The sequence below is a fragment of the Tribolium castaneum genome, chromosome 6 (genome assembly GCF_031307605.1).
Source record: "Tribolium castaneum strain GA2 chromosome 6, icTriCast1.1, whole genome shotgun sequence".
In the NCBI taxonomy this organism is placed as follows: domain Eukaryota; kingdom Metazoa; phylum Arthropoda; class Insecta; order Coleoptera; family Tenebrionidae; genus Tribolium; species Tribolium castaneum.
The window spans coordinates 4,321,818-4,344,229 of NC_087399.1; the positions used below are offsets into that span (position 1 = coordinate 4,321,818).

General features: G+C 33.4%; 5 protein-coding genes and 2 non-coding genes across 11 annotated transcripts; 6 read left to right on the forward strand and 1 right to left on the reverse strand.

Annotated features, from left to right (window-relative positions):
• Positions 1-1,663: 1,663 nt before the first annotated feature.
• On the forward strand, positions 1,664-3,277 carry LOC660498 (uncharacterized). 2 transcript variants are annotated; one of them, XR_010334608.1, is made up of 4 exons: positions 1,664-2,534; positions 2,585-2,963; positions 3,023-3,140; positions 3,256-3,277. It is a non-coding gene; the product is annotated as an uncharacterized LOC660498 (transcript). The 2 variants fall into 2 exon arrangements; XR_010334607.1 differs by having other exon boundaries at positions 1,672-2,963.
• A 2,836-nt stretch (positions 3,278-6,113) lies between these two features.
• Positions 6,114-6,642, forward strand: LOC107398506 (uncharacterized). 2 transcript variants are annotated; one of them, XR_010334606.1, is made up of 3 exons: positions 6,114-6,265; positions 6,318-6,406; positions 6,504-6,642. It is a non-coding gene; the product is annotated as an uncharacterized LOC107398506 (transcript). The 2 variants fall into 2 exon arrangements; XR_010334605.1 differs by having other exon boundaries at positions 6,118-6,265; positions 6,330-6,406.
• Positions 6,643-11,121: 4,479 nt separating this feature from the next.
• LOC100141980 (uncharacterized) lies at positions 11,122-12,356 on the forward strand. Its single transcript, XM_001812277.4, has 3 exons — positions 11,122-11,308; positions 11,352-11,573; positions 12,062-12,356. The coding sequence occupies exons 1-3, from the start codon at positions 11,158-11,160 to the stop codon at positions 12,268-12,270; spliced, it is 582 nt and encodes a 193-aa protein (XP_001812329.2). The 5' UTR covers positions 11,122-11,157; the 3' UTR covers positions 12,271-12,356.
• A 179-nt stretch (positions 12,357-12,535) lies between these two features.
• Positions 12,536-14,089, forward strand: LOC660377 (uncharacterized protein DDB_G0271670). Of its 2 annotated transcripts, none has more exons than XM_015982785.2 (3): positions 12,536-12,696; positions 12,772-12,939; positions 12,991-14,089. In XM_015982785.2, exons 1-3 carry the CDS (start codon positions 12,648-12,650, stop codon positions 13,935-13,937), a joined length of 1,164 nt encoding a protein of 387 aa, XP_015838271.1. In that variant the 5' UTR covers positions 12,536-12,647; the 3' UTR covers positions 13,938-14,089. The 2 variants fall into 2 exon arrangements, with proteins under 2 accessions (XP_015838271.1, XP_015838272.1); XM_015982786.2 differs by having other exon boundaries at positions 12,994-14,089.
• A 277-nt stretch (positions 14,090-14,366) lies between these two features.
• Positions 14,367-18,331, forward strand: LOC100142185 (dentin sialophosphoprotein). Of its 2 annotated transcripts, XM_015982781.2 has the most exons (3): positions 14,367-14,570; positions 14,618-14,758; positions 14,808-18,331. In XM_015982781.2, exons 1-3 carry the CDS (start codon positions 14,531-14,533, stop codon positions 17,201-17,203), a joined length of 2,577 nt encoding a protein of 858 aa, XP_015838267.1. In that variant the 5' UTR covers positions 14,367-14,530; the 3' UTR covers positions 17,204-18,331. The 2 variants fall into 2 exon arrangements, with proteins under 2 accessions (XP_015838267.1, XP_015838269.2); XM_015982783.2 differs by having other exon boundaries at positions 14,367-14,758.
• Positions 17,458-18,288, forward strand: LOC135265205 (trypsin Blo t 3-like). Its single transcript, XM_064357456.1, has one exon. It carries the CDS (start codon positions 17,458-17,460, stop codon positions 18,286-18,288), a length of 831 nt encoding a protein of 276 aa, XP_064213526.1.
• A 2,452-nt stretch (positions 18,332-20,783) lies between the features above and the next one.
• On the reverse strand, positions 20,784-22,402 carry LOC660191 (SET domain-containing protein SmydA-8). Its single transcript, XM_966445.5, has 3 exons — positions 21,256-22,402; positions 21,055-21,209; positions 20,784-21,007 (listed from the first exon to the last, which is right to left on the reverse strand). Exons 1-3 carry the CDS (start codon positions 22,400-22,402, stop codon positions 20,903-20,905), a joined length of 1,407 nt encoding a protein of 468 aa, XP_971538.2. The 3' UTR covers positions 20,784-20,902.
• Positions 22,403-22,412: the final 10 nt, after the last annotated feature.

The following is a 22,412-nucleotide window of genomic DNA, read 5'->3' on the forward strand; positions in this document are numbered from 1 at the left end:
AAACAATTACGCAAAAAAATTTGAACTTGAACCCAGTGCATGAATGATATTGTGAGTTTTAAACCCATAATTTAGCACATCAAAGGTTTACACTAAAACAAATAATAAAATATTAATTTAAAAAATCTTATTTTTAAAAGCTTTATAGCAGTTTTTGCATTATTGTATCACACTCCTTTTTTTGAGCAAACAGCTGCACTTAGCAATACAGGCTCGTATAACTAGTTGCCTAGATAACTATCTATAAATTTAAAGATGCCTGTGTTATCCAGTTATAAATTTTTCACAAATATAAACTTTCGCAAAAATATTACATAGACAAACCAATTTTTAAAAAAAAGTTAAAAAAAATGTTATTTTATTTTAGTTACACGGTCAATGTTAAGTAAGCCTTCCACAAAAGGTAGTTTTTCTACAATAAAAAATTATGCTTGTTTTATTATTTGTTGCATTTACTGAGACACTAATTATTGGCCATTTGCAATAATAATTGCTTCGCTTTTTAAAGAAAAACCTGTTTTTAGAAGGGGTCGGACCTAAAGCAGGTTTATCGTCTCATTTGTTCCTCGAATGCGGAGTTTGACCAATAAAAATTACCTCCTTCCCTAGCTTCGTGTTTATCGGGTGCACAAAAAATTGCAACACGATTAATAAGGTGTTTGTCATTGGATATTGATGGGACAATACACTCCCAACCAGAAAACAGACCAATTACAAGGCAGTTAGTAAATCAGAATGAAAACTAGTCTTTTATTTATTTTAATAATTGAATTAAAAGGAAAAATTGACAAATTCTAAAACAAATTACAACCGTAAAAAAAAATTTGTGATTGTTACTGTTGTTAAACCCTTGACAAAAGATTCAAGACAAATTTTAGAAACAGAAAATTACATAGAAGGTCTTTTAACAAATACGTTTTTAGATAATTGGATAAAACGTAGACATACTCTAAATAGTCAATTTTTTATCAAAATTAATTTTTAAAAATAATATTTTTTGTTATATAATTAATGTCTTATTGGTTCACCTAAAAATTATTAATCGAAATTCGATTAAACGACACTTTACTGTAGATAATATTCTATCTAGGCATTGGCTTTATTTATTTATTCCATAAATCATTTGATAATTTTTTAATTTTTAATTATACTGTTCTTATACTTACTTATATCTAAATAAAACCAAAAATAAAAAAAATGATTTGTCTTTTGAGCAACGCAGATTTACGAAATAAGTGACAAAAATACGAATTAAATTTTGAATTAAATAAAAAAAAACTGAACATCGAAAGTTTTTGCATCTTGTACTAAGTAGGTACAACCTACAAATAATGGTAAGGGAGAGTAGCCTATATTGTATCGCTGTCAAAAATCATAAAGCTTAAATCATAAATCATATGCGTACGCGGAATTTTTGAATAACTTAGGTAATTATGTTTTGTGAATTCCTTCGTTTATTTAATCATGTTGATGTGTATAGCATTTGTGACAACAAACATTTTGTTATTAACTTTTATTATTATATTACAAAATCTTTATCAAATTTAAATAAAATATTGAAAAAATTGATTTCTTATTTAAAAAATCTTCATTTTTTGTCACGTTGTACAATTGGAGCCGTGTTTTTTACAACACTTTTTCAATGATACATAAAAAAATATTTAGACAGCATGAGTTTACTATGGTGCTAGGGCAAATTTTCTCTTTATTACTATCGTTTCCATAAATCTTTATATCATATTTTTTTAATTTATTTTTTAATTTTTTTTCGGTACTTAATTTTTCATTCATTTCTACACAATCCATGAAACAAATGTTCGTTTTTCGCACCAATTCGTTTTTTATTTTAATTTTAACAGAGTGTCACAAAACTTCGATTCACTACGTCCTTCATGATAACCTAGCAGAGGACTATACTTTATTTTGCTTATTGTTTTGTATCAAAAGTAGTTCAAAAAATTGTATGTTTACTCTTGTAGGACATGTAAACTTAAGAACACAAAAAGTGGAAAAATCCACTCGATCCTTTACACAATAAGATACTGATAATCAAGTGGATTGTTGGTTCTTTATTAACTTCAATTATCTAGTTGTAACCTGGACTAAGTGTTATGTGTGTCAACAAATTATTATTTAGCAAGTTAATTGTGCCATTTTCTAACCAAGGGCGTAGTTATAATACCTACATATATGTTCGTGTCTCTATGCCAATAAAATATTAATACCAATTATATTAAAATTAGTCATTAAATAAAAATAGCATTTATCGATAATTTATTGCAGGCATCCACAAGCGATAAAAATTTGCTAATAAGTCTAAAAATTATCAAAAACTTGTAAAATAAGTGCGATAAATGAAATTTAATGCCACATTATTTCAACGTTGATAAACCGTATTAAAAATTTTTCTAAATTAGCGTTAGTAAAATGTTTATGACCTTTATTAAAGCTCTTTCATCTCTCACGAACGTCTTTGTTAAATTTAATAAACCAAACCAATAAATTAATCAAAGTGAATAAATTGTGTCATGCAGGTTTCGAGCAACTTTGTGATAAACCTTGTTATCGACGTATTTTTTCACAGTTGGCTCAATTAGTAACTATTCCAAAACCTTGTCCACCAAAGTCAAGGCCGTGCCCAAGCCCCAAAATCGTGTTTCCATTCAAATTATCACACTAAAATGGGTCTCTGTCCTAAAAACCTCGGAGTAAACAAATTTCTCGTCTTTTCGAACCGTTCCTTCGATAATCGAACGAGAATCGGTCCGTTGAAACCACACTCAACTGGTGTGTTCTCGCCGCTTCCTGCAATTTACACAAAAAATCCAGCATCTTGTAGATAAAAGATTAGGATTTTTCCGGGTCACGGTGACGCTTCGGGTCCAGTAAACCAAGACCCCTTTGACGTCACCGTCGACGACGCCTTTATTTGCCCACTGATCGATACCTTGCGAGATGGTCAGGTATGGTATTCCTTGACAAAATCGCGCTAAAACCGCTCATTATCCACCGAATTGTCAAGATCTAGATCGGTCAAGAAATATCCGGAAAAGCGAACCCAAGCCTATTTATCCGAGAGTGGTCACTCTTGCGTCCAGTCTGCGTGTCTGAGGAACAGGTGAAAAGCGACGAAACGTCCAGTGAGTGCCCTGTTATTTCGCCTTGGGATTTTCACGATAACGCGCCTAAATCGCGCATATATTTGCTTAATTTTGCGTTATCTGTGCTCTTTGTTATTATCGAAGCTGCTTTCAGGTAACACAATAATGACTCCTGCCAACAGCATATCTTACGTAACTTTTCTCCTTCTTGCTGTCTTCACCTGTGCGCAGACTGGTGAGTATTTCTCGATTTATATGTTTTATTGAAAAAAAAAAAACAGTCATCTTTGCGGGAATCAATCGGGACATCAGTTAGTGAATTACTTAATTTCCTCATTTTTATTTTTATCAGATTGTGTTTAATTGCAACATGAGAGGACTGTTGGCACTATTGTTCGATCGTTATCGATATGTTACAATATTTGTCTAATTGTGTAAGGCTTGTTCAGTAAATGTACGATTACAAGTGTTTTAACAAAATTGCAATTTTATTTATCTGCACCTAATAGAAAAAGAAAACATCTTTTGCAATAAACCAGAATTCTTATGTAAACACCTAATTACTAGTAAATATTTGTATTTTTATTTATATTACACATTCCGGTTTGAAATCTGATATCAATGACGTCGTTTTTGCACTACCTTAAAGAAATAATCGATGCCAAAATAGTAGAATGGTTTTGGAGCACGACGATGGAGTACTCCAAAAGAATGAATGAATGAGTGTAATATATTATTTTTTTCTTTCTATTTTTGTTGTTTGTTTTTGTTTAGTTTAACTTATCAAAATCTGTTCAAGCTGTTTCCTCTTAATTTTGTTAATTATTCCGACTTTATCAATAAACGACTTAAGTCATAGTTCGCTATAACATTTTTGAAAAGTTTATTTTTTTTCTGATTTTATATGTCTATTTGTGTAATATATTATTTTTAAATTATTAAAAAAAACATTTTGCTTTTTTTATAGTAGGCTATGAAATAATTTTGAATTTCTAATTCAAACTAAGAAAAATGTATTACTCAACTAGTATTTATAATTTAATGATTTTTTAATAAAACTAATTAATTCAAAAACAGCATAATAAATAATTATTAGATCAAATTTTTGCGATTAATAAAAAATATTTGTTTTAAGATTTAAAATGGCCAACTTACATTATTATCCTATTTTCTAATTAAACATAAAATGTTGGAAAAAAAGAAAAAAAAATTGTATGATTGCTTGTAAATAAAATTTTATTTTACAAAAAAATATCAATCTAAACACTAAAATCAAATCCCATCTGCGGTAAAAAATACTTAACATTATCAACGTCACCTCTATTGCACTTTACTAAATCATAAAAAAGTGTCGTCAAATAGTTAGTGACGCATCGTTTTAAATTTTCTGCACATTTTTTATGTAATTAAAATCGTATATTTGTTCAATTGAAAATAAATTTAACAGCTTATTTTGGAAAGTTCACATTTTTTCCATTAATAAACGTTTAAAAATTTCTAGATTATTCACACTTTTTATGTGAAATAATTTTTCCATGGCCGTCTACTTTAAAATATTTTAAATATATTTTTTATTAAGAATATATAAAAATATTGTTTTCAGTTTAGAAAAAATAAGCTTTTCGAACATGTCATAGCCAACTATGGTTCCTATTTAAAAAAATACAACTTTATGTTATTACACTTAAACAAAAGTTTAAAAAAATCGCTATAACATTACTAAATTCTCCATAAAGTGCCTTTATAAAGTTTTTGTCTCAAATGTGTATCTTTTATAATAAGAAAAATATGAATTTTTGAAGATTTTGATAAAATGTCAACTTTTGCTTATAAGTCGAAAACAAAAGACGATAGCGAGATGCGGTTTTGACCAAGATTAATTTCTCCAATTTAACAAAGAAAAACAGGAAAATGACAATGTTTAACCTACACACTTGAAACAAAAAAAAACATTAATTATTAAGTATGTCGCACTTAAAACCAAGAGATAAATCAAACAGATAATTAGTAGGTATTGCACCTAGTCATAAAAAAATGGATGTTATCTAATTAATTTAAGAGCTCTCTTCGTGTAATTATTTTAAAAGAAAAAAACCAAAATTTTTCGCTTTTAATTCATAAAATACTTTTATTTATAAAATTCACATTTGTGAGCAAAACACTTAAAATTGCACAGATTATAGATTTGGGTCAATATTTTTACGCAGTTTCTCAATTCCGTGATAAATGTGTACTTCACGTAAAATTTCAGTAAATGGGATTAAATGCTTCCAATGCAACTCGTTCGAGCACCCGGCGTGTGCCAACCTCACTGCCAACGACACCAACAGCCCCTTTTTCCACAAGTGTCAACCGCGGGACAACCACGAAATGTTTTGCCGAAAGACAGTCCAAACCGTCCTTGATACGCCCCAATTTACCCGAATTACGAGAAGTTGTGGCTGGTTTATCTACAAAACCAACAAGAGTCTGTGTCAAGTTACGGACACCGATTTTAAATTGGAGACGTCGTGCCAATGTTTTACAGACGGCTGTAATGCGGGAACAGTGCTGACACCTGTGTTCGGCACAGTAGCGTTGCTGTTGGGTGGCTCGCTCTTAAGTTAGATTGAGGTTGAAACTGTAGTGTTTGAATTATGATTAGATCTGGTGTGTTGATAGGAAATTAAATGATATTTATTTATGCATCTGCTTGTCTGCGCGTGTGGGACTCACTCATTGATTTTTGATATGATAAGAACGTGTTGTATATTTAATTTTTTCTAGGACAATAACTGAACCAATTAGGAATTTTTTAGTTTTAGGTAATGCGTAAAAAATCATGTGTGTTCATTAAAGAAAACTTCGTAAAATACATATTTAGTAGAATTCATTCGTCTTATTATTTTCCTAAGTTTCCTAAAATCCTGACTAAACTATCAAAAAAATGCACTTTACACCGCTCAACAAATTTCCAAAATAAACTAATAAAAAGTTGGCTGCGTTCCAATTAAGTGCAAATGCTGGTGAATTGTAAATAAAGTTAAAAATAGAACCGTTGATGTTCTGGTGAGAAACAAATGTTAGTGCATTCGATTGAAACAATTTTGAGTTGAAAGCTGTATCTCACTACAGGTAAAAGGTAATCAGTTGCTATAAAAAAGTACCATTAAAAGTAGTAAAGGGTGAGTCATCACTTTTAATAATTTGTGGTGATTTTCTAGTCTCCTAACTCAGGAAAATTTTTAGACATCGATCCTTCAGAATGACTTCTCCGAAATTCATTTACGTATCGCTAATAATGCTCCCCCTTATCTTTGGCACAGGTGAGCTTTCATAACACTTCGATTTGCCAATAAAATTGTGCAACATTTATTACCCAACACGTTTTATCTTTCCGGGGATTCACCCAGTTTTTTCCAGTGCATTCTATTCGCTGCTACAACTGTTCTTCACACTCGGACCCCGCCTGTGCCGACATAAAACCGTCAGAAAACTCGACACTTCTTCAAGAATGCTCCCAACCGGACGCTTTCTGTCGCAAAACTCTACAAACCATAGTTTCGGAATCTCTGACAATTATTACACGAGGCTGTGGGTGGATAGAATTCGACAAACATTCAGATGATCATTGTCATGTTTCTAATACAAACTTCAAAAAGGAGACAAGTTGTCAGTGTTTTACGGACGCGTGTAATAAAGCTGATGGTTTCATTGCTGTAGATGTGCTAATTTTGTCAGGTATTATTTTGGCGTTAATTAGCTTATCGGGTTATTAAACTGACAGATAAGATGGGTGTGACGTCAGAGTGCGACATTCCTGGTGGATAATTATTTTTATTTATAGGTATTTGCTGCGATATAAATTGGAAGCATCACACATGACTTGTTTGGTTTCAGGGATAATGTAGGGAAAAGAATAAGTTATTGATTGAGTCTTTAGTTCGAGAGAATGCTTTATTTATGCCAATACGTAGGAAAAACTGTATGATAGTTCTAGAAGAAGGCACAGAACAAAATTAGTAAAACTAACGATAAAAGTAATCGTTAATATGTATTAACAAAATGGTTTGATTTCTAAACTTTTTGCTTATTGTATTCACAATATTTAGATTGTTTATTGTTCTTTTTGTTAAATAAACGGGTTTTCCGCCATCAATTGTGATTTGTTTTAGGCACAAAGTTAACTATATCCTGGATTTATCGATATCATCGTTCCACCTTTTATACACCTGTGTGTTTTGGAACCAAAATTTCCGAAAATATAATTACACAACATAATGATTTGATTGAATCAGCCATCAATAATAATAGATATTTATTGTTCAGATATGAGTAACTTTAAAAATATGTTTATTATGAAAAAGTCGCCAAATGCATGTGACAATAAATATTTGTGCTATCGAAAATTTTTTAAATTCTTTAAAATAATTTACTTTGAATAAATACCGCAAAATCATTGTTTTACCGTAGATATGGATTTGTATTATTTCAATATTTTGTCGTTTCAGGCAAAAGTTTGTTTATGATTAATCACCGATCAGATAAATGTTGCAATAACTGACAGAGTGTTGAAGCAAAACACATTTGGAGATAAATACGTTATTAGGGACAATGTAACAATTAAAAAAATAGGTTAGTGCGATGCACTTACCAATAATTTGCGGTAAATGTGATACCAAACAGCAAATTAAAATAATTTTTGATCCTGGTTTAAACTTTCCAAAAACAGGAAATTTAAATTTTTACGTAAAAACACATTATTTTGTCTTCTTTTTTGGTGTCTATTTATTCGAAACAAAAAATTTCTTTTATGTCTTCCTCTTCAAAATTTGCAATTACCTAATAGCCAGAATAAAATGCGAAATTACAAACAATTAGTTTGCAAGATTGTTTAAGTGCTAGTTTCTGTTAACATCAAAACATGATTTGAGAATCAAATTTCATGAGTCATGACTTAGCAACAACAGATTAGATTAGATTTTGTTAATACCGTTTTAAGAGTAAATCTAATGTCTGTTTCAAATTTAAGATGGGTATTAAACATTACTATTAAGTGATTTACGTAAAAATTCAACTTTTAATGAAATTAAAAAAATCAGGAACAAAAAAATTTTTCGTTTTATATTTCCACAATTTCGGTTCAGATTTTGGGTGAAATAATAAACGGCGTGAAACCACTAGTAGAACTCTGTGTTATTATTTGTCTTGTGCACATTTCCCTTCTGCGTCGTATTCGGCTAGACGTCGTGACGCCCCTGTGGCGACTGCAGATCACATGACTACGCATTTAGGCCACCGCCACAAACTCCCATTCTATTGAATCGCAAACTGGAGCAACAGGAAAAACACGTTAGACGTGGACTAAGCAATTAAAATGGCCCATTGCCATATCTGGGCCAAATATGAAAAATTCGTGGCCACGACTTGCCAAGGCTTTTATGCGATTAGGAAAGATGGGGTTGTTAAGTTGATTAGTGCGATAGTTTGGCTGAAGTTTCCCGAACACTTGAATTTTAAAATTTTGCGAAAAATTGGACTTGAAACTTTGATACGGAAAGCGATAACGGGGAGTTGACTGTTCACTAACGAAGCATTTTGAATTGCTTGAGGAAAAATTGTGCAACAAGTTTTGCGAGTGAGCAATCAGTACTGAATCAGTGATTTTCGTATCATTGTAACAATGGTTATCTCCAATTTTCTGAATGGTGGTTTAAAGTAGAATCAAGTAAATACTGCAATAAAAATCTTTTAAACACTTGATATAAAAATAGACAATAGGATAGTAGTTTTGTTCACAGACTCATGACGTAGCCACAAAAATTCAAGTACCTACAAAAATTTTGTACTTTATTAGTAATCGTACTTATTGTTCGATAATTACGGAAGCTGTCAATTGAAAGTAGAAGGGGATTTTCTTAGAAAAACTATTTTTTGATAACGACAAATTTGTTTATTCTTTTAGAACTAAACTAACTACTAAAACAACTTAAACTAAAATTTTAGTGACGTCCATTTTTACTTTTTACTTCCGTTGAGATATTCTGAAAATGTAATCAGTACAAGATGTATTTACTAACTCAGTGATTTTGACTTGGCAGCTTTGATAAATAGGTGCCATATATCATTGTTAACAATGGTATCTCCTATATTTTGGAGATGTGAGATTTATATAAAACGTTTGTGGTTTAAAATGTAGAATCAACTAAATACGACAATAAAATCTTTCAATTACTTGATATAAAAATAGACAGCAGCAGTAGTTTCACTTACTCTCTTTTACAATAAATTTTTACACACTAAAATTTTAGTAGTGCAGCTTACTTCTTAAATATACAGGGTGACCGAGGGGTGTATAATCAGTCTATAAATTTTTTAGTATTTGAAATATTGACATGCTGTTTTCACTATCACATAAATCGACTTAAAGTCCAGAAACTATAAATGTTCTTATTGTACACAGAGTGTTGTATACGAGGTGGTGAACCAAAATTACATTTTTTAAATAAAACACTCTATATATTTTTGCATAATTGGATTCTACGTAAAAAAAGAATGTAACTGTATTTAAACTATTATGAGTCTATTTCTTTTCGTTTCTGAATTATTCAACGTTTTGTTATAAAAAAACAATTTTTGAAAAATCACTGCAAAGTCGCCTATGAATATTTTCGGGCAAATTTGCAACAGAAAAATTTTGAACAGCTTATAGTTTTCGCAAATAGAGGACTTTTAGTGAAAGCACGCCGGTAATATACAGAGTGTGCCAAAACTCAAAAAGTTGAATAACTCATTTTTTTCAAATGGAACACCTGTATTTTTTTTAGCATTTTTGGTAGGCTTTCTAACGGTATAAGGTTTGCATAGCAAATGTAAAATATTTTTTGAGATTTTTCAAAAAAATGATTTTATTACAAGAAAATTTGTTATCCTAGAATCTAATAAGTCAAATGGTAATTTTTTTTTTGATATGTACTAATGTGACTAAATTACATTAGTAATCCAATTAATACTTGATACGTAAATGAATTTTGCTCATCAACAATTAATAATAAAATAAAAATCATAAATAATAATAATAATAATAATAATAAATAATAATAATAATAATAATAATAATAATAATAATAATAATAATAATAATAATAATAATAATAATAATAAATGTTGACAACTCAATCAATATTTTAATAAAAAAATTAAAACAAAGGTTTCTCTCGTTTTCTGAGAAGTATTTAAGATTGTACACTTTGGAGTTAGACCCATTTACATTATGTAACATATTTCGCAAAAAAATGTTAGCAATACAAGTAGGGCGCCGAAAATATATACAGGCACTTAAAAACTAATCTATCGCCACGTACAACTTGCAGCGGAAATGACTTAAGTAAAGCTTTTATATTTGATAACTTATCGTTTTATTATTTCTGTAATCCATAAAATAGAAATAAATGTTTCTTTATTAAAGTCATTTTTTTTAATTAATTTTTAATGATCAAAATTTTAAGTTTCATTAATATTGCTAGGTCCTTAAAATATAGAGCTATTAGGACGAAACCTACTTTTCAGAGTAGCCACGTGAATAACTAGATTGCAAACTTTAATAAATCAGTAATCAGTATACAATACAACAGCTTAATTTTTCGATATATTACAAAATGTAGTGGATGTTCGCCCACTTTGATTGATTTTAGCCGCCTTATCACACCCCTAAATGACAGTTCAGCAGCTCATCAAGATTGCCATCGCCCCGTGATTACCCTCGTACGCATATCGTTTCAATAATCAAAGTTCAACGCTCTCGTAACAACTCTTCACCCTTTGGAAAATCGAACGTTTTTAAAAAAGCGTAGAATCCCAGCAGAACGTAAATTCAAAGCACACATGCGACAGTTCCGCTACTATAACTTTAAAACTTGATAATGATCACTACGAATAACAAATTAATCCTGAAAGAATAAATTATCAAAACATTAAAAGGTTCAGGCCGCTGCTTATTTCAAAGATTACTGTCATTTCAACTACGCCAAAGCCTAGAAAACCCACCGCAACAGTCCTCACCCCCCAGCAGCCCGTAATGTCACGAGTGCAGTCCTCACCCCGTCCAGCCGGCGGAGGCGCCGGTACGTCGTGGCGTCGTTGTTTACTCCACTTCTTTCATTTTCATTCCGGCATTATGCTGGTGCAGTCGTGCCTCTTACTTCTTGCGTTTTTGGGAATAGAAAGAGGTGAGTCTTTGTACAGTTGTCCACAGACGATTGAGTCTTGCAGGATTGTGCCTCAAATGCTACACCTGCCTCTCGAATGACCCTCGCGATGCTTGCGCCAAGTTCGACAAGAGCGAAGTGCCTCTGAGGGCCTGCGACAGGAAGGAGCTGGAGCGGACGGAAGCCATGGCTAAGGAAATGCATCCTTTGATTGGGAAGCTGTTTGAGGTGGATGCAGCCGTTGAGCCTTTACTGCCTCTCAACTGCCTCAAGCAGGAGAGCAAACGTGAGTCCAGGTTCCGAAAATGCATGTGGGACGGATGTTGATGTCGGTTTAGTGAAACGAATTTTGTATCTTATCTAAATTTTTATTAATTAATCGGTATTTTGAAATAGCCTTTTACTCCGTTGCACAATTTGTGTTTTCTCCCATCGACTTGTTCTACTAATTAATTTATTGTAATAGACTTATAGATATCTAGGTTTGAAATTGTCACAAGTGGAACCCAAATTTAAATTAAAAAATTAGGGAAAATTGGCTTAATTTGATCACTGATAAGGTTACAATCACGTACATCAGGATTTTTACTATTAATAAAAAACACTAATCCTTTGTTGTCGTCACAATAATCAGTGCATATGTATAGGAGTTTATTTTCATAATGAAAATTAGCAATCATTCTGTATGTGATTGAAGCATGTTTGAAACCTCCCAGAGATACCATTATTAATTGTAACATAAATAAAATAACATAGCCAATTTTTTCCTGTTAGATGGGAATAAGCACTACGTCCTTCGGGGATGCCAGCTTGCTACCAGCAACGACCTGGACATCTGCGTCAAAGTGAAAAAGGACAATACGGAACACTTCCAAACGAATTACTGTTCGCTTTGTAACGGCGATGGTTGCAACAGTGCTCCTTCCAGAAGCACCTCCACCATTATTTCTGTGGTTTTTGTAACTTTTGTAATCTACTTTTAAATACGCTGTTTAGGGTTAGACTAGACGATTAGGTATGTGTACATATGCAATTTTTTGTTTAATTCCAATAAATTTAATAATGTCAATTTGCTTGTTTTATTGCTACTTGACAAAATTGTAACCTATTTTCCAGGAAACAAAATCTCTTATCTCGAGATCTGTAGAAATCGAGTTCAGTTATTATCAGCACTACAATAAATCTGAAAATTCTTAGTTTACTGGATACTTTAAAGCACGCCCTTTTGCTTATCATCGGATATGGAACAATCGATCATTATAGATTTATAAGATAAAAGTTATCTCTCTCGTATTTAAGCTCCTGCTAATCCAGGTTGTACATTACTTCGTTCTGGTAGTCAGACTAAACCACCTCCACGATGAATCACATTTGGGTGATTTGTGCAGTTTTGTATTTTAGTTCCATGTGTAAGTAATTATTAGTCATAAAGCTTACTTTTTGAATAAGTTATTTGTCAAAGTTTTATTTAAATATTTTTTTAGCATATGGACTGAAATGTCCGACCTGTAAGGGTGCAAACTGTGATAAAAAATCAGAGATTCTTCTGCAAGAATGTAGTTTTCGTCATCCTTTTCCTCTATACCGAAGTCAAGCAACTTTTCTAACTGCCGAATCTAATTATGGATGTTTGCAGTTTAAATATGTTAAAGGTGTGTACTCGCAGAATTTTGTTTGTTTTAATTAACATATTTCTCATTAAGCAGACAATAATGTTGAAGAAATAAAGCAATGCATTGTTGTGGATTCGCAAAGAGATGTTTGTAAAGATTTGAAGTCAACTTTTGATGTGAAAAGTTGTAGTGTTAGAGTACCATTACAAGAAGGTTTTGAACGTGAAGGTGAAGATAACGGTGAATCAGTGAGCTCCACATCTAATCCTGAAAGTACCCCATCTAGTACAGAAAGCACACCATCTAGTACAGAAAGTACCCCATCTAGTACAGAAAGTACCCCATCTAGTACAGAAAGCACACCATCTACTACAGAAAGTACACCATCTAGTACAGAAAGTACTCCATCTAGTACAGAAAGTACCCCATCTAGCACAGAAAGCACACCATCAAGTACAGAAAGTACCCCGTCTAGTACAGAAAGCACACCATCTAGTACACAAAGCACATCATCAAGTACAGAAAGTACCCCATCTAGTACAGAAAGCACACCATCTAGTACAGAAAGCACACCATCTAGTACAGAAAGTACCCCATCTAGTACAAAAAGTACCCCGTCTAGTACAGAAAGCACACCATCTAGTACACAAAGCACACCATCAAGTACAGAAAGTACCCCGTCTAGTTCAGAAAGCACACCATCTAGTACACAAAGCACACCATCAAGTACAGAAAGTACCCCATCTAGTACAGAAAGTACTTCATCTGGTACTGACAGCACTACGACTAGCGCCGACAGCACAACAGCTAGTTCAAGCAGCACCTCATCTAGTACCGACAGCACGGGATCTAGTACAGACAGAACCACATCTAGTACAGACAGTACTTCGTCTAGTACAGGCAGCACCGGTTCTAGTACAAACGGTACTCCGTCTAGTACTGATAATCCCCCTTCAACAACGCCATCTTCTGCTACATCTATTCAAACATCATTTGGCGTTTTACTAGCAGCTGCTTTCTACATCAGGTGGATGTAATTAATTTTTTCGCAAATATTTATACGTAATAACTTATTTATTGTAATCAGATTTTGTATAAACGGATAATATTTTCATGGTTATGTTAATTTATAACAGAACTGCAGTTGTTACTAACAGACGAAATAAACCTACATTTGTTTTAAATCTTATAGTTAGTTTTTTAATTGGTAAGATACTGCTTAATTAATTATTGAGATTTTTTAACGCATATTGTTTGGATTGGTTATATACTTATAAAGATTTTTAATAGCCTTTACATGTATACATGCGAAATATGTAATGTAACTTATTTTTTTAACTAAAAATTTAAGTAGGTTCCAAATACCGATAGATTGTATTGATCCGTTCTTATCAAAATTTGTCTTGCGGTGTAATAATTGCTTCATTTTAACTAACCACATTTGTCATTATATATTTAAAAGTAAAATTTTTCCTTACAGTTCATTTTTAAACGTAACGTGTTAGATAAAAGCCTTGTCACTCATCATTCATATGCAAGGCCAAGTAATATAAGGTTCTTACGTATTGTTTTTGGTATAGAAGTTCACTTATTGTTAATTTCAAAGAGTTAAAAGTAGGTACCGTATGAAATGAAGCGAGTATTGCTTTTTTTGATTGTACTGCAATTAAGTGAGTGATTTGTAAGTGAAGTTAGTTTGTTTATTGTGAAATTTAAGGTTCATCGCAAAGGTGTCCAGTTTGTAAAGATTATTATTGTTTGGAAAACATTTGGAAAGATTGCCCTCAAACACTGGTTAATTCAAATATTACAAATATAAGCAATGCAAGTATTAATTGCATCAGTGTGCAGTACATAGGTGATTAGAAATTGTTTGAAACACACCCATATATCCTGTTTCTTAACAGCCCAACAAGAGTATCGCCAATTGAAGGACTGTGTTATTGGAACGGAAGCGGAAAATTGTCAATTATTTTACCAAGAATACGGAATACAAAACGTTAATTGTACGGTCGTCCCAGCATTTGTTGATATTCAACCGTCTTCAAATCAATTAGAAAGAAATAGACTTGCAAACGGGACAAGTACTGGTCAAGGTTTAAATTTAAATCTAAACTGTAGTAGTCCATGTTTGAATTTAAATTTAAGTTTATTTTTAAGTGATGATTCGAATTCGACTTCTAGCATCAGTTCTAGTGAAAGTCTCAGTTATAGTTACGATGAAACTCTTAATGTTAGTTACTTAAATTTTAATTTTTCGTCAAATTCGTTTGGCAATTTAAGTTTTAATTTGACAGAAGATTCAAGTGACTCAGATTTAAATTACAGCTATGATTTAATTTTCGCCACAAATTCAAGTGTTAATTTAAACGAAAGTGACTTGTTGCTGTCTAATTTAAATCCAATTCCAATTCCGATTTACAGTACTTCTCTAAATCAAAGTTTAAATTTGACTTCATCTGAAGAAGACTCGGGTTCTGATTTGAGCTACAGTTACGACTGGAATTCAAATTCAAGCTTTAATTTGACTTCCAATGAAACTGATTTTTTGTCTTCTGATCCTGTCATTATCAGTTCAAACCCAGTTCTAGGTTACAGTGGAAACTCAACTTCAAATAGCAGTGTTAGTTTTACTTCGGCTGAAGATAATTCTAACTCTGAACTGAATTCAAGTGCGAACCTAAATTTAATTCTAAACAAAAATTATTCTATGTCTTCTGACATCATTTTAAATACTACGTCCTACGAAAATTTAAGTTTCAGTTCGACAGAACAAGAATCAAATTCCAGTTTTAATCCCATTTTACAAACAAATTCAAACCTGAATGTAGATTTTAACGTAAGTCAAGCCAGTATTGAGAATAATAATAGTTATGCTGACCATAATTTTACTGACTCTGAACTAAGCTCAAGTTTAGAGTTTTTCATAAACTCAAGTCAAAACTTGCCATTGGCTTCTAATTCAGAAATAGATTTAAGTTTAAACTCAAGTTTGCAAAATTTAGAACAAGCAAACACAACGGAAAGAATACTCCAAACAAATAATTCTGATTTTGATAAAATGGTTACTTTTAGTCCAAATTCTACAGAGCAAACTTTAACCCCCACTGAACCAACGATAAGTCTTCTATCTTTTTTCAACACGACACCTAATCTACTCTCTGATGCAACAGTTTTGTCTGAAAGTCCTATATTAAGCACAACTTCCGATTATGAATTGAGTGCTGAAACAAATAGCTTAACCTTGACAGATCTTAGCTCCGTTAGTTCTACCTTGCCTTCAGACTCAAGTCTCGGCCCATATCAAGATTTTAGTCCAACTTCCAATATTTTAATATTCGATGGTGTTGAGCCGAATTCAAATGAAAGCGAAAACTTTACTAGTTTTTCTTCAAATACTGATTCCGCGATTAGTTCTCCACTTTCCGACTCAACGTCAGAAAGCCCTAGTTTTGCATTAAGTTCTGGTTTAGCTAATTCGACCACTTCGAACTTTGACGTAAGCCCAACTTTGGCCTTAAATCCGAATTTCAGCTATAGCCCAAACCAGGGTTCAACAGTTACTCCAACTTCTTATAATGAAAATTATTCCTTAAGTATTACGTATACCAGCCCAACTTCTAATTTTTCAGATTTAGAAACTATTTCTCCTTTCGACAATTATAGTTTTACTTCAAGTCCTGGTTTGAATTTAAGTTCAGCTGACAGTTTGGATGTAACTTCTAGTTCTTCTAACCCAACTGAAAGTTTCAAAATTAGTTTAACTACCAGTCCTACTTCTAATACTAATAGCTTTGATTCTAGTACAACCACTGAACCGGTTTTAAGGCCAGGTTTTGCTACAAGACCAGGTTTCTTGACCCAAAATTCAGGTTTGACAACTCCAACTTCGCGTTCTAATTCAAGCTTTAGAATTGACCCTAATATCAGTTTTCCTTCAAGTGACAATTCAACCAGAAGTAACTTTACTTCTAACACAACTCCAAGTTTTTATACAATTTTGCGCGACATGTTCAGATTCAATGTTAGCACGACACCAAGCTTTCGTAAAAAGCTTAATGTAACTTCTCGCCCTCATCCTACAAGCCCTAGCTACACTTCCAGTTTTACGTTCAACTGGATCCCTGATAGACACGTTCTTCCCTTTATTCCTACTCCAAGTGTAAACGGTAATAAGCCTAAAAAACCGGCTTCTCAAGTCAGCCCAGACCTGAAGCCAAGTCCAGATTCTGCGAGCATTAACACAGTTAACGTAATCATAGAAATCCTAGTTTTAATGCTATCTGTTTTTGAACTCTGTTAATTAGTTAAGTTGGTACTTATCGTTGTAGATTGTTGTAAAATAAGTTATTTTTTACTCTTATTTGTAAATATGTATATTTTTCTAACTGTACTCATATCGTGATAAATGTTGCCAATTAAGTTTAAAGTTTGTCACATTAAAGATAATCTTTTCTGGTCAATCGACTTTCCACCCTTCGATGCACGCAATGCACGTAATAGCATTCTGAGGTGAACAAACTAGTCTGCATTCGAAAATCATGCAAATGAGACGCGATGACTACCATCTCCTGCATTGTAGTGACAACTCTAGTGGTTGTGTCTTTGGCTAATTTAGTGCTTCTAGTGCACGTTATTATGAATTCAATCTACAAATGTAGTCAACACCGGACGTATTTGAAACGCGTTGGAAAAATAGAAAAACGGGAAGATTCATCTTTTATGGATCAAGAGTTTAAAACAACAGCAAACAATTTTGTGGCTGCTTTAATTGTAGAAATTGACGATGATAATTTTGAGTTTGTGTGTGGAGTGGCTATTGTGGGCAAAAAATGGGCTCTAACACCAGCACATTGTGTGGATGCTATCGTTGATCAACCTCTAACTAAAGTTAAGATTTCTTCTAACACTTTGAAGCTGAAATACGGAATTTGGTACGACGTTGATAGAATGAGTAAACACGAAAATTATAAGTCTAGTGAACACGTAAACGACATAGCTTTGATAAGTGTTAAGCAATCATTTAAAGACAAAGAAGTTAAAAGTGTTATCCTGCCGACTAGAAATTTTTTATACGTAGCTGAGTCCTCAGCAACTGCTATTGGGTGGTTGGGTCAAGAAGTGTTTGCAGTTGATTTGAAACTGCTTCCACATAAACAGTGTCAGAGTGCTTATCTCGAAGGAGTTACAAATGGTACTTTTTGTGCCGAAAGAAAAGCTTGTGTTTATGACCATGGAGGGTTTTTGATTCAGAAAGGTGTGCTAATTGGGACTATCTCTTTTGGGGTAGGATGTAACTCAAAACCGGTTGTTTATACGAAAATCTCGTTGTTTGAAGATTGGTTCAAAGGTCGGAAAATCGGAGCAGTTTTTAAAGGAAGTACTTAACATGTATTCTCGCAATTGTAGACACAGAAATAAAGTTTATAACGATTTGGTTGTTTTATTATAATAAAATAGTATTATAAAAATACACGAACGGCTTCAATGAATACGGTTCAATAAACCATAATAGATACAATTAAAAATAAACAAAAAAAAATTAAAACTAAAAGTCGGTTTACAAAAAAAAGATTAAAATTTAATTCAAGATTAAATTCATTTTAAATTAAGCTGAAATTAACATTGCGTTTCCAAGCATAAAATTAATCAACCGACACTATAAATGGTATTAAATGTTGAAAATATCTCACCCTTCTTACGGTTTTTAATTATTATTTACGCATCACATAAATCTACGCATCAAATTTGTTCTATTGACATTGAAATGTGCCAATGTTCAAAAATTTGGCGATGTATTGATGAATCATAAAAAAAAATTTAAAATTTTAGGTATAGATAAGACGGAAGAATTTGCTCGTGACTATTACAAATTTTATTTCGAGACATCAGGAGTATCTGGACCCACTTGAAGTACTTAAGATTTGAGGATTAAAACAATTAATGAGTGCATGGTCTTCAAAACTGATTGTTTGGAGAACTTAAATTTTCCATAAAATATACTTTAATATACACTTTAAAGTTAATGTTTACAAATAATACCGTGTTTACAAAACAGAAACACATTTTACCAAAGTACACTATAAGCATTAGCTAGAAGTCATTTATTTAGTAGTTGTTATTATGATTCGTTAGAAATTTTTGAGATGATACCGGTTATGTTACTTTATATCTTACATTACTAAACCAACAACGTAATAAAATAGCGATTTTTTCAAAGCAAAAAAAAATTTCGTGTACGTAGAACAATTGTCATTTTTTTTTAAATTTTAAGGACCGTTGTATGATTCACCACTTTTTTAAAAAATTCATTTGGTATCTGCAGCAGTATCAGATAAAGCAGTTAAAAAAATGGAAAGACTGGCTATTTAAACAGCCAGAATAGCATCTAGTGGTATAGTTCCAGTTGCTTAATTGTTCGACATAGTTGTCTAACAATTTTAAGAAGATGCAGTTGGTGCTTCTATTGGCCTTAGCGCTAAGTTTAGGTAAATTTTAAAATTATTATTATTAATTTATTGAATTGCATACAACAGAATTTAAAGAAAACATTGATTTAATATCGAATTTATTATTTCAGCTAATGGTTTAAAATGTCCTACTTGCATAGGAAAAAAATGCGCAGATCCAAGTACTGTTTCATTTCAAGAATGCAACCTCCATGGTTTAATTCCAGCTGGATTTGATGTTGCTCCAGAATATGGTTGCCTCGAGTATCAATACACTAAAAGTAAAATATTTGCTATTGTATTTGTTTCATTTAAAATTTAATTAATTTCTCCAGACGGGGTAACTGTGGATGTTAAAAGATGTGCTGATGTAAACTCAAAACAGGACGCGTGTAATACTTTGAAGACGAAAGTTGAATTACAAAGCTGCAGCTTTAAGTCATCGGAGCCTTTAGACAACAGTTCTTCCTCGCCATCGCCCCCTTCACCGCCACCACCTAGTTCTGCAAAACCATCTCACCCATCATCCGGATCACCACCACCACCTCCTCCGCCACCGTCTAGTTCCCCAAAACCACCTCACCCATCGTCTGGATCACCACCGCCACCTCCTCCTCCGCCGTCTAGTTCTCCGAAACCACCTCGTCACCCATCATCTAGGTCTCCACCACCTCCTCCTTCACCGCCGTCTAGTTCCCTAAAACCACCACACCCATCGTCTGGATCACCACCACCTCCTCCGCCACCATCTAGTTCTCCGAAACCACCTCACCCATCGTCTGGATCACCACCACCTCCTCTTCCGCCGTCTAGTTCTCCGAAACCACCTCATCACCCATCATCTAGGTCTCCACCAGCTCCTCCTCCACCGCCGTCTAGTTCCCCAAAACCACCACACCCATCGTCTGGTTTTCCCCCATCACCTCTTCCTCCTTCGCCGTCTAATTCTCCAGTTCCACCTGACCCATCTTCTCCTCCACCGCCACCACTTTCTACTGCAGTCCCTTCATCCGGAAAGGTTTCAGTCTAAATTTTGACCACGCCAGCTTCAGATGCATTTTGATTAAGGTATTTAGATTAGATTATTAAAACTAGTAAAACTGTATAAGTTTAGGTAATCTACTCTGACAAAAGAAAGTAGATTTTTTCGTAAAATCAAAGCTTTATTAGATAGTATAGTTTTTGTTTCATGGTTTACATACTACTTCTTATAAATAAAATATTGTTATTTTCTTTTAGTTTTCAGTGTTCCTTGGATTTTTGGAAAATAAAAGCATGCAAAGTATTGTGTTCTTCTTAATTTTGACCACAAACATCTTACATACTTTAACCTACTTATGTGATCCCACTCTTTTATTATTTACCATTCTTTTTTCTTTTGACTAGTTAAAAGGTGTGTTAAAAAACATTGAAACATATTTTAAGAACAATTTTTTTATTTCGAAGATAGCGCATAACACCGAAAAAACTATTGGTAAAATTTATTACACATATGAAAAAAAAATACAAAATAATAAAACTTAAAATACAGACAAAAAAATTGGTTCAAACTCCTACGAGTCCATCAATTTTTTTTGAATATTATCTCTCATATCCGGCTCTGAATCAAAAATTTTAGCAGCTTCGGTCAAATAGTTCTTAGTTTCTTCGTCAATATCCTACAAGCACAACATTTCTCTTATGTTTGATAGTTTTGAATTTTTACTTCTCCTCTTCGTTCAGCTTTTGCCACAAGTGCTTCAAACAAATCGTACAAAAGTAACCCCCGAAACCACGACTGTCCCGGTTCTAAAACCTCAGCAACTGCCAATAACTCCTTACAAAGCTCAATTTTCCGATCAATTAAGTCGGAAGACAACTCTAAAAACATGAAATTGCATGTTACGTATTTATTGACTTGACTCACCTTCGAACTTAAACCCATCCAAACTTCCGTAGATTTGACAAAGTGCATATTTGACTTGCAAACAATAGGAGTTCCTACCATGCAAGACTTCGGCGTATCGTTCTAAAAACTCTTCCAAACTGTTTGGATTATCTTTATTCAAATGGTTGATCTCTTTCTGGAGCACTTCGTTGCCCCAAAGCATGTCGCTTCCAGTTATCGCAAAACCACAATTTTCGCAAAACCAGTCCGCCTCACAATTCAAAGGGTCACTACTTGTGACTTTGCTGCCGTCTCCACAAACGGAGCAGTTGACTGCACTCAAGTAAGTCCCGAATTCGGTCGGATCTGTGCATCTTTCACACAAACAGTCGAAGTGCTTGGCCATTTTCAAGTGACTTCGGCGAGATAAAGTGCCCCAGAGGGTCTGAGTGTAAGTCGTGGTGACCAAATCTCCTTTCTTGATCGGAGTCGTTGCTGTGAGAACTAGACGAAAATTGTCACCGTTAAAGCAATGTTTAGTGTTATGTTTGCAACTATGGGACAGAAACGAAATCGTAGGGTACAGTCCTCGAATGTTAACCAGTCTCTGAGTGTCCCGGACCTCGAAACAGTTAGTATCAAAAATCGAACAAATCGTCAAAATTTCACTCTCGTTAGTATCAAGTTTGAGGAGTTGGGTGAAAAAAGGGACTAGACTTTTCTTGAGGACTTGGTAGACTTGAGTCTTTTCGTGGTCTTGGAGGTGCGACTGGAAGTCCAAAAGCAGGTTAAACCTCTCAGGCGAGTTCTTTTTGAGGAGGAGCGCTCGAAGCGGGGCTATTGGACAGTAAACCGTCTGTTTGGAATTATCATTTTTGACGGTGGGTTTGTACCCAGCTTTGGCAAAAATCTCGCATTCCGCTTCATGAAGTGGGGAACTCTCGCAAGCTTGGCCGCAAAGAGGCCAAAAGCATTTGCTACAATCGTACCTGCTCTCAGCTAAGGCTAGTTTTTTGTGACAGCCGAGACATAAAGGCGGACTTGCCATCTTAGGTCCCACAATCAAAGGAAGACTCTCGGCTATAACCTCCCCTGATCGAATGTCTCGAGTTGCCACCACACACCGTCCCAAAACCTCGTCCCTTTTTACCATGAATGGTGCTTTATTGTCACACACGTGCGACATTGTCAAACTC

Excerpts from the sequence above, each read along its gene's own strand:
- LOC100141980 (XM_001812277.4), top strand. The coding sequence starts at position 11,158 with ATGTCACGAGTGCAGTCCTCACCCCGTCCAGCCGGCGGAGGCGCCGGT. Across the intron at positions 11,309-11,351 it reads GTTTTTGGGAATAGAAAGAG|GATTGTGCCTCAAATGCTAC; the intron begins GTGAGTCTTTGT and ends TGAGTCTTGCAG. Across the intron at positions 11,574-12,061 it reads CCTCAAGCAGGAGAGCAAAC|ATGGGAATAAGCACTACGTC; the intron begins GTGAGTCCAGGT and ends TTTTCCTGTTAG.
- LOC660377 (XM_015982785.2), top strand. The coding sequence starts at position 12,648 with ATGAATCACATTTGGGTGATTTGTGCAGTTTTGTATTTTAGTTCCATG. Across the intron at positions 12,697-12,771 it reads TTTGTATTTTAGTTCCATGT|CATATGGACTGAAATGTCCG; the intron begins GTAAGTAATTAT and ends ATATTTTTTTAG. Across the intron at positions 12,940-12,990 it reads GCAGTTTAAATATGTTAAAG|CAGACAATAATGTTGAAGAA; the intron begins GTGTGTACTCGC and ends TTTCTCATTAAG.
- LOC100142185 (XM_015982781.2), top strand. The coding sequence starts at position 14,531 with ATGAAGCGAGTATTGCTTTTTTTGATTGTACTGCAATTAA. Across the intron at positions 14,571-14,617 it reads TTTGATTGTACTGCAATTAA|GTTCATCGCAAAGGTGTCCA; the intron begins GTGAGTGATTTG and ends GTGAAATTTAAG. Across the intron at positions 14,759-14,807 it reads CATCAGTGTGCAGTACATAG|CCCAACAAGAGTATCGCCAA; the intron begins GTGATTAGAAAT and ends GTTTCTTAACAG.
- LOC135265205 (XM_064357456.1), top strand. The coding sequence starts at position 17,458 with ATGACTACCATCTCCTGCATTGTAGTGACAACTCTAGTGGTTGTGTCT.
- LOC660191 (XM_966445.5), bottom strand. The coding sequence starts at position 22,402 with ATGTCGCACGTGTGTGACAATAAAGCACCATTCATGGTAAAAAGGGAC. Across the intron at positions 21,210-21,255 it reads GGATGGGTTTAAGTTCGAAG|AGTTGTCTTCCGACTTAATT; the intron begins GTGAGTCAAGTC and ends TCATGTTTTTAG. Across the intron at positions 21,008-21,054 it reads AAGCTGAACGAAGAGGAGAA|GATATTGACGAAGAAACTAA; the intron begins GTAAAAATTCAA and ends TTGTGCTTGTAG.